At 38.3% G+C, this 16531-nt stretch overlaps 1 protein-coding gene and 1 long non-coding RNA gene across 2 annotated transcripts in view; one reads left to right on the top strand and one right to left on the bottom strand.

Annotated features, from left to right (window-relative positions):
• The window catches only part of LOC123586507, a 184463-nt gene extending 180415 nt beyond the window's left edge, over positions 1-4048 (bottom strand). The window contains exon 1 of the long non-coding RNA XR_006706843.1: positions 3932-4048. This is a non-coding gene — a long non-coding RNA (uncharacterized LOC123586507). The remainder of the gene's footprint in view (positions 1-3931) is intronic.
• Positions 4049-6470: 2422 nt separating this feature from the next.
• LYPLAL1 (lysophospholipase like 1) overlaps positions 6471-16531 on the top strand; it is a 40643-nt gene continuing 30582 nt past the window's right edge. The window contains exons 1-2 of the mRNA XM_045455743.1: positions 6471-6616; positions 12073-12172. Coding sequence (XP_045311699.1) covers positions 6523-6616; positions 12073-12172 — 194 coding nt within the window. The 5' untranslated portion in view covers positions 6471-6522. The remainder of the gene's footprint in view (positions 6617-12072; positions 12173-16531) is intronic.

The following is a 16531-nucleotide window of genomic DNA, read 5'->3' as shown; positions in this document are numbered from 1 at the left end:
TATTATTTTTCTCCTACCCACTAAACTGGATGACAAGGTAGCTAACACCAGGTAAACATAATTGTTTTGGTTTCATTGAGGGTATAAAGAAAAGGGGCATCTAAAAGCCTTGTTTAGGAGTGCCTGATTGGCTCAGGTGATTAACTGCCCGACTTCGGCCAGGTCATAATCTCATGGTTCATGAATTTGAGCCTGCATTGGGCCCTGTGCTGACAGCTCAGAGCCTGGAGCCTGCTTCAGATTCTGTGTCTCCCTCTCTCTCTGCCCCTCTGCCACTTATGCTCTGTCCCACTCTCTCAAAAAATGAATAAACACTAAAAAAAATTGTAAAGCCTTTTTTGTTGGGAATTGGAATGAACCTGTGGCCATTAATCATACGTGATGTTGCTTTCAAAAACATACAAGCAAGAAGGAGGGTCACACCTGAGATCCATACATTTGTAGGGAATCCTTTAGTGAGTTCACAATACCTCTAAAGTGCATTCAAAATGGTGTGTGTGTGTGTGTGTGTGTGCGCGTGTGTGTGCGGTGTGTGTGTGTGCACGTGCATTGGTGTCCCTTTCTTTTGAGATGGTCCTTAACTTTAGCTGAATCTTAAAGGACACCATGAACATACCCTTACCATCCTCACCATCACTGAATTAATAGACTTACCATAGAACAACATCCTTTCTTCGTGGGCTGGCTGACTGTAGTGCTCCAATCACACATGCCACATTTTAAGCAACTGGCTTTCCTGGATTATGGCTCTTTGTTTGCCTTGTCCTTTATGACCTAGCTCTTCTTTTCACTCAGTGTCATGTCAGTTTTGTCTGATTCCCACCACAAGATTTCTTGATAATGGGTTTTATTTTTTTCAAAGAATTCTGCTTCCTAAGGGAAGGTGGAAACCAGTCCTAATATTGTGATCCTGGCCCTCGCTTTGTTTCCTCCAAGTCTTGGCCCATCCACCCCTAGCTCTTCCTGGAGACTCCCAATATGGCCAATGACATTATGGCAGGTGTTGGAAGGAGTATAGAATTTCACCCTTTATTCACTCTTTTTTCCTCTAAATATAACTCAATTAAAAGCATAATTTAATTCCAACAAGTAATATTTACAATTCTTTTGTGGGTATTTCAGGAGCATACAAAGATCAATAAAACAGTTCTTGCCCTTAAGAAATTGAAACTTACTAGACCACAGGGTTAGCAGGATAAGTATTCAAACTTAGGTTTCTTACCTCAAATCTACTGCACCTTCCACCACAGAACACTCATAACTTTGTCTACAATCAGTTTAGAATTGTGTGTGGGTTTTCAGGTTTTCAACACAGAATATATATATATATCCTTAACATAGTCCACTTTGGAATAAATTGCACTTACTTTTTACATGGAAAGACTGATTTTGTATTATCTGATTATCTTTTTAAACGATTCTTTTTAACTCTGTTTTTGCCTTTACTGGCCTTTACTAAACAACAAGAAAAAGTAGGAAGGGAGAGTAAGGTTGCTAAGTCAGTCTGTCATACAAGGAAGGAGGAAAATGATAATTGCTGATCTTTCTGATACTACTAAATAGGAGTTTGTACAGTACAATTAAGAGTTCTGAGCCATAATTTTATGAGCAGAATTAAATAGAAGAGGTACATGTATAAAAATAGCAAGTGTTCCATATTTAAACTTTCGTGATCCTAGAATCATAGAACTGGTAAGCTTATCAAGCCCTACTCCCTGATTTCACAGTTAGAGAAACACATTAAAGAGATTAAATGGCCTGTTTAATGTCACCTTGTTATTCCTAAAGCTGGAAGAACTCCTTAGTACCATTTCAATATTCTTTTCATTGTATACTGTTACGATTACATATATAGTTCATCTTCTCTTAACTGAATGTATCAGGATATAGATGTTCAGACTGTATTGATAGGGAAATTACTCTTTTTGCTTTACTTCCCTGTCTATGTAATAGATGTATGGAATCCAACAGCCCCTCAGCAAATGGGAGAGTTTGAAGATTTAACCCTCAATGCCCTCAGGGAAACAGGATCTGGTTAGGAGTTGCTAATAGTTATTGTTCTGAATTTGAAGAGCTATCAAGGTCTACTGAGGAGAACAAAGAATGGATTCTAGAGTACACAGGCAATATGAAGATCAATGGAGGGACCCCAAGACTACTATAAGGACTTGGAGAAAGTTGATTAAGAAATATTTCCAGGGGCGCCTGGGTGGCGCAGTCGGTTAAGCGTCCGACTTCAGCCAGGTCACGATCTCGCGGTCCGTGAGTTCAAGCCCCGCGTCGGGCTCTGGGCTGATGGCTCAGAGCCTGGAGCCTGTTTCCGATTCTGTGTCTCCCTCTCTCTCTGCCCCTCCCCCGTTCATGCTCTGTCTCTCTCTGTCCCAAAAATAAATAAACATTGAAAAAAAATTAAAAAAAAAAAGAAATATTTCCAGAGAGTAGCTTGGGAATATGAGAACTGGTCAGGGGAGGTGTTCAAAAGGGAGAAAATCCCTTTACTAAATAAGAGTCATATGGCAATGCAAATCACATGTTCCGGTGTCCAGGCGTTTATACTGACCACCCAGCCTATGTTCAAAGGAGGGACTTCCACAGTCCTCACCCTGGGCCTGCACACTGTTTTGGTGGGAATTACTTTGACTGTTAATAGTAAAGCCGAAGTGACAAATACCCATGCTCCAAAACCAAAACTGCATTTAGTCTATATTTGAGTGATTCATGTGTCCACCTTCCCAGTGCTGCCTCAGCCCAGCTCACAATGCCTCAGGTGACCCATCTATTCTAAAAAGACCCCATCTATGCCGTGCATATCTAGTAGGACTCGTGGGATGAAGTAGGGGGCCTCCTCTCACCTGTACCTAAAAGGACTGTATCTAGAATGACAAATGCAAGTTGAAGCTCCCAAGAACTGAGGAGATGGCTATATTAAAGTTTATAAACTCATATAACTATTCCTTTCTAAAGAGTTTAGTTTTACTGTTTTAGAAGATATTTATAAGATACTTAAGTTTTTTCTACTTTTTCTTCCATAAATGGATATAAAGGACCTTACTTGGTTAATTCACAAAATTTAACAAATTATCTACCACTGGGCCATTTCGTTTAACGTGTATGTATTATTTACGTTCATGTATTTCTCTGTCCCTTTAAATAATTCAACAGATAAAAAATGGAGGGGATACAACTTGATGCTCAAGATTGAGGAAAACAAGATGCGTAACTGTGCATTGTCTGCATGACTAATGTGAGCTTAACTGTAATCGTTTGAAAGTATCTAATATATTACTCTCAATGACTAATCTTGCAACCATTTTTTTAAAGCCAGCAAGTATGCCCTAAAGAACTTCTAAGCTCACAGGAGGAAAGCAAACTAAATTCCGACCTTGCCATTTATATCTTTAGATTTCAGAAGATGTTGAAACCCTACAAAAAGGGAGATTATTTTTTTTGTTTTTATTTCGTTTACTAGATTTTCTTAGTTTAGACACTGAAGTTACCAAAAACAGGGTACATCAAATATAATGGGCAAATAGACTGTCTGAGAGCAAATGAGTAACAACAAAAAATTAAGAGCTATACAAAGAGTAAAAGAATGCCTGAATAAAAATCTTCGAGGGAGAATTTTTCCCCAAGTTCAATAGGGCAAAAGATCCACCATAAAAGAAGCAAACAACCATCCTGAAACTTAATTACATTTCAAAGTAATGCAGTTACATGAAAGGAACAAAACGTTTTTGTTCAATAGTTTGCCTACCAGATGGCATTTCTAAATATAGTAATCTAAAACCTTCTGTTTGTTCTATAAATAAAGATGAAAGGAATAGCAATAATATCTAAGCATTTAAATCACTGGGAATAAAAGAGCACTTTGATTGGGTTTAGAAAAAATCTAGTTTATTCTAACAATGATCCCGAATCTGGGAAGACTCACGTTCTAGGTGAAACTCAGAATCCCAGCCTTCCGGTATTGCTCTTCCGTCTGCTCAAAATGGTTTTCATTCACATTAAGGAACAAACCAGGAACTAATACCAGGAGACGTGGGGAAATATGAAAACATAAGAACTCCTACTAATCAGTAGAGACTCTAAAGGGCTACCGTCCAAATACCAGAAGTATTTTGGGGCTTGTGTGTTGGGGGTGGGGGGGGGGGGGAGGGTTTTTTGTTTTTGAATTAAAATAGCTGGGGTATATCCTGTCTTATTTTTGTGAGCTAATGTGTAAATGTGTAACGGTTAAGGACCTGGACTTTGGAGTCAGGCCTAATACGTGAGCCCATGCTTTATGGATAACTGGCAGTATGCTCTTGAGCCGGGTCTGGACTTCTTTGAGCTTCACTGGCAGTAACAGATAGCAATAGTACAGACTTTTATGGGAATTTAGTTATGACAGCACTGGGCACCCTACTAAGTCCCAATGAATTTCGGCTGTTTAGTATCACTGTTAGTAATAGTGATATAGCTATATTACATTAGCTATATTAGCTGTATTACTTTAGCAAATAATTACGCTCCTGATTTTCTGCTATCTCGAAGAACACGGTGATGCGCAGCCAGGTTCTCTGGCAGTAATAGAGTTCTAAGAGTAGAACTCAACGCCTTACCTGGGACATCTCCAAGTGGTTTCTCCCAGTGTAACACTGCCCTCTTCTCACTTTGCTCTTCAAAGTTATTGAGAATTCATGTGGGGAAGGCAGGCCTGAAGACAGAAGTATTTTTTAAGAATTGGTTATCAGAGGTCCATCCCAGTCTGTCCTTTCTAATGACTTCATTCTCAGTACTCTCAGCTGACGATCTATAGTCTTGAGTGAAATGACTCGAAGTTCCTTTTGCATCTGGTCAACTAAAAGCATGTAGGACCATTCCCATGGACAGCATTGATCCAACACTGTGATAGCACAGAGCTTATCTTGGCAACTGGCTCATGATGTTAAGCAACTTAGCCACTTGGGAGTAGGGTGAGTACCATGAACAAATACAAGGTAAGTTGTAATTGCTTAAATATGATGCCAACTACTATGAATGGAAGGCTGGTGTTTAATGGCACTTAAAGTTCCACTGGGTTGTTTGTTGAATTTTACACGAAGAAAGAGCCACCTGCTGGGTCTACAGACTTCAGCGTTAGAAGATGTCTATGGTTAGGTCTTCAGATAGAAGGTAGTTCCATTTATTTTTAGTATTTTAAAAATTGTGATGGGGTACCTGGGTGGCTCAGTCGGTTGGACGTCCGACTTTGGCTCAGGTCATGATATCATGGCTCGTGGGTTCAAGTCCCTAATGGGGCTCTGTGCTGACAGCCCTGAGCCTGGAGCCTGCTTTGGATTCTATGCCACCCTTGTTCTCTGCCCCTCCCCCACTCATGCTCTGTCTTTCTCTCCTTCAAAAATAAACATTAAAAAAAAAATTTAAATTGTGATAAAATGTACGTAACATACAATTTACCATTTCAACCATTTCTAACGTAGAGCTCAGTGACAGTAAGGACATTCACAATGTTGTGCAACCGTCATCCCGATTTCCAGAAATTTTTCATCATCACAAACAGAAACTCTACACCCATGAAACAACATATCCTCATTCCCCCTTCCCCTCTGCTTTTGGTAATCCCTCCTCTACTTTCCAGATACCTCATCTAAGTGGAATCATACAATATTTGTCTTTCTGTGTCTGACTTATTTCACGTGGCATATTGTTTTCAAGGTTCTTGTATGTTGTAGCACGTATCAGAATTACATTCCTTTTTAAGGCTGAATAACATTCCATCACATGGATTCCATCCATCCACCGAAGGACATTTGGGTTGCTTCCGCCTTTTGGCTTTTGTGAATAATGAACACTGGTGTACAAAATACTGGTTTGAGCTCATGCTTTCATTTCTTTTGCATATATACCAGGGTAGAATCACTAGCTCATATGGTAATTGTTTAACTTTTCGAGGAAAAACTAAACTGTTTCCACAGCTGCTGCGCCATTTTTACATTCCCATCAGCAATGCGCCAGGATTTCAATTTCTCCACATCATCACCAACATATATTTTGTTTTCCGAATAATAACCATCTTAATGGGTGTGAAATGGTACCTCCTTAGATTTGCTGTGTAAACTGTTTTTTAAAACTACAGATTTATTATATAGCTGTCTTATTTTGCATATAAAAAGCCACACACATCCTGTTCAAGTCCCAAAGAAGGTGAAGTATGATTGTATCTGTTAAATTTTGAACAGAATAACACCCTTATTTCTCCAAATAAAAAGGCAATCCTGACTTTTAGGATTGCAGCTAAAAATCCCACAGCAAACAAGTATACCCATTAGGCTTAGCGAAGCTGTCACCTTTACAGTACCACCCTCAGCAAAACCAAAAACTCTCACGGAAACAGGACCTGCCTCACATTTGACCCAGAAGCGCGACAGCACCAGCCCTACCGCGCAGGCGCGTCTTCGGGCGCGCGCCCTGCGTGCCTACGTGCGCGGGCCCGCGGGGCGGTGGAGGGGCGGGGCCCACGAAACTCCTCGGGCGGCAGCGATGGCGGCTGCGTCGGGTTCATTTCGCGTGCAGCGTTGCATGGTGTCGCCAGCTGGGAGGCACAGCGCCTCGCTGATCTTCCTGCACGGCTCAGGTGGATTACAGTTTCACGTCCTAGTTTTCTGCTTGGGAATCGTCCTCCCCTCGGGTCCCCCAGTGTTGCCCTAGTGGAGGAGGCGCTGGGCCCATTAGAGCAGGGTGGACTCGGAGAGGGCGACCCTCCTCCCTTCGCTAGCCCTGTGGCTGGGGACACACGGGCCTGGTAATCTGTTCCCAGCCTTCCCCACCGTGTGTTCCCTTTTTCTATCTTGTGGTCACTGGCCCACCGCCCTCGCTGATGGCCCCTGTGTCCCGCCCCTCGGCCATCCCTCCATCTACAATATACTCTTCTTTGCAACCCTTGCTACCCTCCCCTACCCCCACCATTGTTCTCCCTCAAGTTTAAACAGAGCAAGTTAGTAAGGTAAGTTCTCTGCTAGAGACAAATAAATTATTTAGTACTTTCCAGGGTCAGCTATTAGTGATTTGGGTTTTCAATCGCATTGGATTGTTTGCCATTGCTTTTCTTTTTCCAGTCTCCCATACTACTGTAGACATTTCAGACAGTTAACTTAATATTTATTAATACTTTCTGTGAGGCACTGCGCCAGGGCTGGAGTGCCTTTCTCCCTTTCCTCACTTTCCTGCTCCCCCTTCTTTCTTTTTCCTCTTTCCCTCTCTTGTCATTAAGCCCCCAAGATACAGCACCGTGTCAGCTCTCAGTCCCAGGGGTAGATCTTCTCCTTGTACTGCCCGCCTTTAGTGACGTGTGCTTAATTTGGTATAGCATTTCTTCCACTCATCTGTAATTACTTATGTCTGTCTTTCTCACTTCACTTTCCCTTCCTCAAGAGTAAGGACCCTTGTTTTAATCTTTGCATCCCTAGTGGTTGGCCCAGAATAAGTTCTTGGGAAATATTTTTTTAAAGAAATGAGATGCAGCCGGTGTCCTCAGGGCGCCTACCTAAAGTTAAAAACAAAAACAATTCAATTAGTTTGAGTCAGCAGTGGACGGGAGATCACAAGATGGTACATGATTTACTGCCAAGAGAATTGTAAGGAAAAAACTGTGGTTAGGCATATTAAGGCATTTGGAAGATGAAGAGCTTGTCAGATTTGACCGAGAACGTGGGCTTTGAGCTAAGACTTTGGTAGGCGTAAAGAGATGGTGATTGGATAGTGAAGGGGATTGGAAAGGTACCGGGTGGAAACCTGGAAATGGGCTATTGTGGGAAGTATTCTCGTTTTAAGAATGAGTCCCAATAGGCTGAAGTTTGCCCAGGGTCACTTGGCTATTACTGTGAGTGGTCATGGAATTAGGATTCGCACTCAGATCTCTCTGACTTCAGAAGGGGTAAAGTGGAAAAACTCTGAGCTAGGATGTATCACTTTGGAAATAGGAAGAAACTGGCCAAACGTGTTGAAAGGGAAATTTGGCTGCTGAGATATATTTAGAAGGTGAGGTGGGGTGTCTAAGATGACACCAGTGCTTTCCAATTAAAAGACTGTTACTGGTACTATTTTGGGCTCCAAGGGTGTTCATTTATAAGCATCCAGAAATTCCCCAATACCATAATCTTTTTAATAAATAACTTAATTAGTTAATAATATTTTTAGGACATACTCCTGGACGTTTCTTTTTTCCATGGGTCGCTTTGCTTAACGTCTATCCTTACTCTTTTCAATTTCAAATTACCGATGTTTCATAAATTATAAATCCAGATTTTTACAATATAAAAATATGTATTATTTTTTTCTTTTGTACTTTGGAACAAAGAATTTATCCAAAGAATTCTGCTAATTATGCAAATGTAATGCAATTCCTATATAGTTAGAGCTCCATTGTAGTAAATAAGACCCTTATTGAAAGTATGATTTTATATTAGACTTAGACTTTACTATATGTGGTTATGTCATAGGAGATGTTTGAGTTCTGGTTACTCCAAATATGGTCAAACCAATTGTAACAATTTTACCTTGCTCTTAGAATAAAGTGCCAGCTTTTTAAAAAGCAGACCTTGTGAATGGATGAATGGATGTTGCTTTGTGGCATTAAGTTTTGCTTTTTAAGATTGAAGAAGTGAATTTAGAAGCTTTTTTTTTTTTAATTTTAAAAGTCTGACCTTCTCTAGGATATGCCAGCGATAGAAGAATATAGGGGAATGTGAGTAATGCATAGCCAGCTTAATCTGAGCGTTTCCTACTCCTAAAATACAAAAGTATCTTCTTTCAGGATGATAAACACAAGTAATAGTTTAATTAGCTTTGTTTGGTTTCCCGGCTTAGATTAATTCACTCTGTTGGATGCTCCTTTAATGGTATTCATATTTGTAATTACTTAATTTAAGGTCTGTATTCCACACTGCGCTGTAAGGTTCACACAAACCATGCGTGCCTTGCTTTCTCCTCCTGTAGTAAGTGTCTGCGAACTGAGTTGGCTCTTAGTAAAGTCATCAGTAACCTGTGTGTTGCTAAATGTAATAAACATTATTCAGTCATCCTCTTATCTCATTATTTCAACTGTTAGCAGCAGCATTCAATATTCTTTTTTTTTTTTTTTTTTTTTTTTGAAGAGTAAGGTCAGTACAGGAAGCAACTATTAATGTTTTTTTAATGTTTATTTAGTTTTGAGAGAGAGAGAGACAGAGACAGGCAGGGGAAGGGCACAGAGAGAGGGAAAGACAGAATCTGAAGCAGGCTGCAGGCTCCAGGCTCTGAGCTATCAGCTCAGAACCCAGTGTGGGACTCGAACCCACCAATGTGAGATCATGACCTGAGCTGAAGTCTCAGAGGCTTAGCTGACTGAGCCACCCAGGGGCCCCATCAGCATTCGGTGTTCTTGAAACACTTTCTTGATTCTTTTTACCTGTTTGCTCCTTTTGGTGTATTTTGCATTCTCTTCTATCCATTAATTTTGGGGTTCCTCAGAATTTGGTCCTATTTTTTTTTTCATTTTGTTTTTTTTTTCTCCCCAGCTAATGTGCATATATGCCCAAGGATTCTGTTTTTTCCTCTGTATGGTGATATATATGTGTGTCTCTAAGTTTTCTTTGAGCTCTGGATGTGTTTTTCCAGTGGCCTAATAATCACTCATTCATTAACCCATTCATTCAAGAAATATCTATTATATGGCCACTGTGCAAGGCACTGTTCTAGGCTCCAGGCATATAGTAATGAACGAAACAAACAAAATTCCCTTCTGTCGTGGAACTTACATTCTAGTGGAGGAAATATTATAGAGTGAGTGGATAGTAGTAAATTCTAAGGGCAAGGAGGATGGGAGGTATAGGGGGTGATAATTTTAGATAAGGTGGTCAGAGTAGGTCTCACTACAATGGTAACACTTCAGAAGTTAGACTTGAGTGAGGCAATCGTGTAGGTTTTGGGCTAGACTGTTGCAGACAGGGAAAAGCCAGGAGAGAGGGTCTGAGGTAGGTTCTCCGACATGGAACAGCAGTCAGGAGTGTTTGTCTGGAGTGAGAGGAGTAGGCCAGGATATCCAAAAGGGTGCTGGCACAGGTGGTGTGGGGCAGGGGTTGGCAAACTTTCTGTAAAGGCTCAGATAGCAACCATTGTAGCTTTTGTGGGTCACGTAATGGCTTCTTTTCTGCTTCCCTCTTCTCTTTTCTTTTCCTTCATTTTTTTAAAATGATTCTTAAAAAAATGTAAAAATTGGGGGAGCCTAGGTGGCTCAGCTGGTTATGTGTCCAACTCTTGCTTTCGGCTCAGGTCATGATCTCATGGTTCCTGAGATCGAGCCTTGTGTCAGGCTCTGCCCTGACAGCGTGGAACCTGCTTGGGATTCTGTCTCTCTCCCTCTGCCCTCTCTTGTTCTGTCTCTTTGTCGCTCTCTCAAAATAAATAAAATAAACTTTAAAAACTGCTAAAGTCATTCTTATGGTTTTTGTCTTCCAGCTGGCTATAGTTTGCTCAACCCCAGGTAGAGGACTTGTATGCATTCTGAAGAGTACCTCACACTCAGCGAGTATAAACCTGCTGATTCATGCATTTCCTATCTCAGTGTGTGTAGTTCCATTGCTCACTCAGTTATCCTGGCCAAAAACCCCACCATCGTCCTTGAAACCTTCCACCATTGACCCCTCATAACTAACCTATCGTCAATGTCTGTTAATTTTATTTCCTAAGTATCTCTGTACATTTCATTGCTAGAACCCTAACTTAAGCATTGGTCACCTGAACAGTAGCCTCCTTATTGATCTCCTCACGCCCACTTTTGCCCCTCCCTTCGCACAGCTGCCAGAGTGCCCCTTAAAAGATGGCCACCTTTCTGCCAAAAAGCAGCTAGCTCCAGGCTCTGAGGATTTCTCTAGCCTCATCTTGCACTCCCTGCTCTTTCTCTCAATTCTTCGATGTCATCCTGCTCCTTCCAGTGAAGGATCTTCGCATTCGCCATATCCTGTCCGAGATGCTCTTTCCTTGTGCCCTTCCCTTTTCACCAGCCCGTGGACCTTAAACCTTTGTGTTGGCTTGTGTCAGTTGTGCGCTAGGCCTTACGTGAACAAATAACTCAGGGGATAAAGTGCAAAGTGACCTTTGCTCTGCAGAGCTTACATTCGGGTAATGTTATCCCTGAACTCCTTTGCTGAGGCAGTTCTGAATACCATAAACCCTGGCAGCACCAAGGGTCTCATCGTTACAGTGGTTACATTTGCCTTTAATGTTTACGTATGGTTACTCGGCTACTGTCCGCTCCTCACAATAAACTGTATACTCAGTGAGAGCAGGGACTCTTTTCTTCCTCATCTTGCCCTCACTGCCTGACACATTGATGTGCATTCATAGATATATTTTGAATTGATGTCTTAATGAACTGATTTAAAAGAAATTAAAAGTTGTCACCTTTAAAATTTCCTCTTCAGGACTACAGAAGATGGACCTATATTTTCTTCCATTTTTTTTTAATGGAAATATCCATACCTTAATTCTTGCATGGATTTAGGTTACTTTTCAGCCATCGGGTGTATAGTCATTATTTTACATCATGTAAACAGGTTATCGAAATTAAACTTAGATTTCTTCAAGTTAAAAGTATGCTAACTATCCCTTTGATAGATTTTATTGCTTTAACCAAGAAAAGTGTTTTAGGTTGTTCCAAGTACAAAAGTTTATATACACTTTAAAAATGTACTCTTTTTAAGGGTAAGATAAAAAATGGCAGTGTTTAAAATCAGATAAAGAATTTTTTTTAGAAAAAATAATTTACTTCATGTATTTGTTGCTGTTGTACCCTTAAACAAAGGAGAAACTTAAAACTCATAAAGTGATCAGTGCTGAAGTTACGAGTAAAGTAATCTAAATTATTTTTGGCTGTTTATACCTGACCAGTTAATTCATGTTGATAAATTGGTTTCTGTGCAGTTATTTTTATTTATGGAAATTTTTTTTTATTCCCTGTTCCAGCCTCTGTGTGATAGGAGAGTTATAGACTGCTTTTAAATACACTGTGTTGTCAAAATGTTTTATCTTAACCTAGATTTTGTGATCCATCAGGTGATTCTGGACAAGGATTGAGAACATGGATCAAGCAGGTTTTAAATCAAGATTTAACATTCCAGCACATAAAAATTATTTATCCAACAGCTCCTCCCAGGTATGCAGTAATTTATCTCACTGCCCAGTATAACTGTAGCATAAAATGTATATAAATAGATGTACCAGCTAAACGTTCTTTAAACTTAATTGTGTATTTGAATTGGGGTACTTTTTTTTCCAGAACTTTTTATTTTTTCAGTTTTATGATTCAGCCAAGTTTTGCTAGATGAATAACTTACTGCCTTTTTGTAAAGCATTCCCTGAAGCTTTTAACTTAAACTTTGTCCTAAAGAATAGGCTGCTGAACTCAACCCTGCAGATTGCTGTCTTTCAGATTCTCTTTTTCCCCAAAAAAGAAACTCCAAAAGAAACTTTTTTTTTACCCCAAAAGAAACTCCAAGGAGCATAAACTTTCTAATAATTTAGTTATGCCACAATTGATAAACTCTGGAAAAAGGTTTTGTGGCATTGTTTCTACACTTAAAAAATTTTGGAAATAATATTAAGCTTTTTGAATCAGTAAACCAGAATAGGAATGTGGAATTGGCTACTTACTAAATAGATTATGCAACCTATAGGTGTGTTTAACAAAATGCAGAGTCATGAGATTGATATAGTTTTGAAGTCAAACCACTTTTTATAATTATTAAATTAGCATCTCCATAAGCTTTTATCCTGAGCACATGCTTTAAACTGGGGTTTCCAAATACTTTTTTGGGTAAGCAAAATAATGTGCTGAGCTGTACAATCCACTAATTTCTCATTATCTGTTCTTGGTTTATTGTTATTAATGACACTGTGTGCTTATGCAAATGTGATTTTTATTTTTCTATTAACTTAATATTAATGAGAATCAGAACCAGAAGTTCAAGGACCCTTTTGAATGCAGTTAAGGTTTTACTTACCTTAGTTGATAGAATTGAAAATGGTAGAACAAAATAATGATAATTTTGTCATAAAATTTAAGAGTCAAAAAAGTTATTTTAATATAATTTTAGAAGAGTTTAGTAGTTTGGTAGGGCAAATGAAAGGCCTAATGACCAGGGCGCCTGGGTGGCTCAGTTGTTTGAGCATCCTACTCTTGATTTCAGCTCAGGTCATGATCTCACATTTGTGAGATCAAGCCCCGCATCGGGCTCTGAACTGACAGCAAAGTGTGCTTGGGATTCTCTCTCTCTCCCTCACTCTCCCTCAAAATGAATAAACATTTAAAAAAAAAAAAAAAAGAAAAAGAAAAAAGACCTAATGACCAAGAGGTTATTTTTGTGCTGTAAGTTGAATGTCTTTGAAATGTCAGAAGAGCTTTGTTATTTGCTATTGGTTTGTAGTGAAGTTGGGAAGAAGAAAGACAATGGTATTCCTACAGAGACAGAAAAGATAAGTTCATTTCAGCCTAAATATAAGCATAATTAATAAAATTGAATGGAAGATCATTGGAAACAGATTCTAGAGTCAGTACTTTTCAGTTTATGAATTTACATCATCACCAGTTTTGATATATGTTTACAGATAAGTGTATCTCAGACTTTAGGCTGGAGATAGTTCTAAGAATACAACAATCTAAGTATTGTTTGTGGGTGCTGTTGTGTTTAAGTGAAATCTAAAATCACTGAAATATTTCACTGAATTCATAATAACTTTTTGGTATTATATATCTTAATAGTCAGTACATATTTGGACAGATCATCAAACATTTTAGACCATGCTAACCATGAAATGTAATAGGAGTTACAAATGTAAATTTAAATTTTCTTGATACCACATTAAGAAAAGAAAAAAAGAAATAAGTAAATTAATTTTAATAACATATTTTATTCAACCCATTATATCCAGAATATTATCATTTCAACACATAATGTATATAAAATTATTAAAGTGATCATTTGCATTCTTTTATTCATTCTAAATCTTTCAAATCTGGTGTGTATTTTACATGTGTAACACATCTCAATTTGAATACTGATAAATTTACATTAAATAATTATTGACTCAAAGAAAACAAAAACACTAATTTGAGAAGATATATGTGCTTCTATATTTATTATTGCAACATTATTTATAATAGTCAAGATATGGAAACAACCCAAGTGCCATCAATAGATCAGTGGATAAAGATGTGTGTATGTGTGTGTACACACACATATACACACACACACATACACACACACACACACACACACACACACACACACACACAACCAGGAATATTACTCAGCCATAAAAAAGAACAAAATCATGCCATTTGCAACAACGTGGATGGACCTAGAGGGTATTATGCTAAGTGAAATAAGTCAGAGAAAGACAAATACCATATGATTTCACTTACATGTAGAATATAAAAAACAAATATGTTCTACACTTACATGTAGAATATAAAAAACAAATACCATATGATTTCACTTACATGTAGAATATAAAAAACAAACATGTAGAATATAAAAAACAAACAATCAGATTGTAACGATCTCATGGTTGTGGGATTGAGCCCAGTGTTGGGATTTGTGCTGAACATGGAACCTGGTTGGGATTCTCTCTCTCCCTGTCCCTCTCCCACAATATCTCCCACGTTTCTGCACGCATGCTTTCTTTCTCTCTCTCTCTCTCAAAATAAATAAATAAACATTTTAAAAAAAAAGAACAAAGAAACCAAAAAACAGACTCTTAAATACAGAGGGGAGGTGGGTGGAGGGTCTGTGACATAGATAAATGGGATTAAAAGGTGCTAATTTCCAGTTATAAAATAAATAAGTCACAGAGATGAAAAGTACAACATAGGGAATATAGCCAGTAATGTAATAACATTTAATGACAGATGGTGACCGCACTTACCATGAGTAACGTATAGAATTGTTGAATCATGTTGCGTACCTGAAATGGATATAACACTGTATGTTAGTTATACTTAAATAAAACATTATATTAAATAAACATAAAAGTTCGGTAACTGGTTACACTAGCTACATTTTTAAATGCTCTATATGTATATGTGTCTAGGAGCTACCATTTTGGACAATGTAATTTTAGACTTTTAAAAGGAGTTCCCATACGTTTATAGTATGCTAGGGGCAACTGTTCTAGATCAATTCATCATTTTTACCTAAATTTCTCATGACTGACAGTTCTTGAACTTGTAAGATTTCCTTTTTTTTAACGATGAGGTGATTTAAATTATTCATTCTCAAGCAAGGATGACTCTCCCTCAGAGAACATTTGCGATGTTGGGAGACGTTTTTTGGTGGTCACAGCTGGCGGGAGGAGCAGCATAAGAGGCTACTGGCATCTCCTGGGTAGAGACCAGGGTTACTGCTATACACCTTCTACTGCATGGGACAGACCCCATGACAGAGCATTAGCCAGCCCCAAATCTCAGGGGTGCCTAGGTTGAGAAACCCTGCTTTAAATTACACCTCTGTCCCACTTATACTAGATGATTAGTATCCTGGTTCTCTGTTAGGAAAAAAAAATAATGTTGCAGTGTGATCAGCTGTTTATATTTTAGAAAAACAAATATCTGAGGTACCTAAAGTATGAATGGCATCATTGTCTTTGAATCAATACAAAAAGAAGTTGAGATTGTACCTAAGAACAGGTCTTTATGTACTAGGCTTTCTTTATTTTTAGATTTAATTACTCAAGGTCAGAAACATTAAATACAAAATTCCACTTTTCTTCAAAATTTACTCTTGATTGAGAGCATGGAATTGTGAAGTTTTGCTTCCTTGTTTTCACTAGTTCTAGGATTCCTAAGATGAAGAAGTAAAAACCTCACAATTAAATACAATTTGCAATTTCCTATTAAGGAATTAAGGAGCTTTTCAAACAATTTTCAGAAAGAATATATATGTCTGCATTGTGGAGTATTACATTTCAGACCCCTATTCATGATTAGAGGTATCAAATTAAACAGTGAAGTGAGACATATATAATTAAGAATAGTAATGCCATTTAATTTGCTATCAATTTAAAAATCAAGTAAGTTTGTAAAATATGTTTATTGCTTTCAATCATGAATACCAGCACTCTCAACCAACCTAGCGAAGTTATTTTGTTTAAATATTTGGCAAGTTGTACATTCTGTAGCTCTGCTGTATTTCATTGGTCCTTTTCCATATTGGAAATCCAATGTCACATGATCAAGGATTACCAATGGCTCCAAACCTTTTGACTTTGTGATCTTCTAAATGTTGGAAGGGCTCTTATAACAAGCAAGTATTACAAGCAAGAACTGGTTCAATATTTTATCATATTAGAAAATCTGTTTCAACATTACTGTGAAATCATTTTTCTTTTAGTCTATGATAGTTCAGATATCAGCAAGTTTTAATTCTAGTTGTCTCAGAAACCCAGAGCAATTAGAAACTTTATTCGTTTTAATAAATTTTATTTTTAATTTTAAAGCATGAACCACATCTCTGTT

The sequence above is a fragment of the Leopardus geoffroyi genome, chromosome C3 (assembly GCF_018350155.1).
Source record: "Leopardus geoffroyi isolate Oge1 chromosome C3, O.geoffroyi_Oge1_pat1.0, whole genome shotgun sequence".
Classification (NCBI taxonomy): domain Eukaryota; kingdom Metazoa; phylum Chordata; class Mammalia; order Carnivora; family Felidae; genus Leopardus; species Leopardus geoffroyi.
The sequence above is the reverse complement of the archived record's forward strand: the minus strand, read 5'-3'. Positions and strand labels throughout refer to the sequence as shown.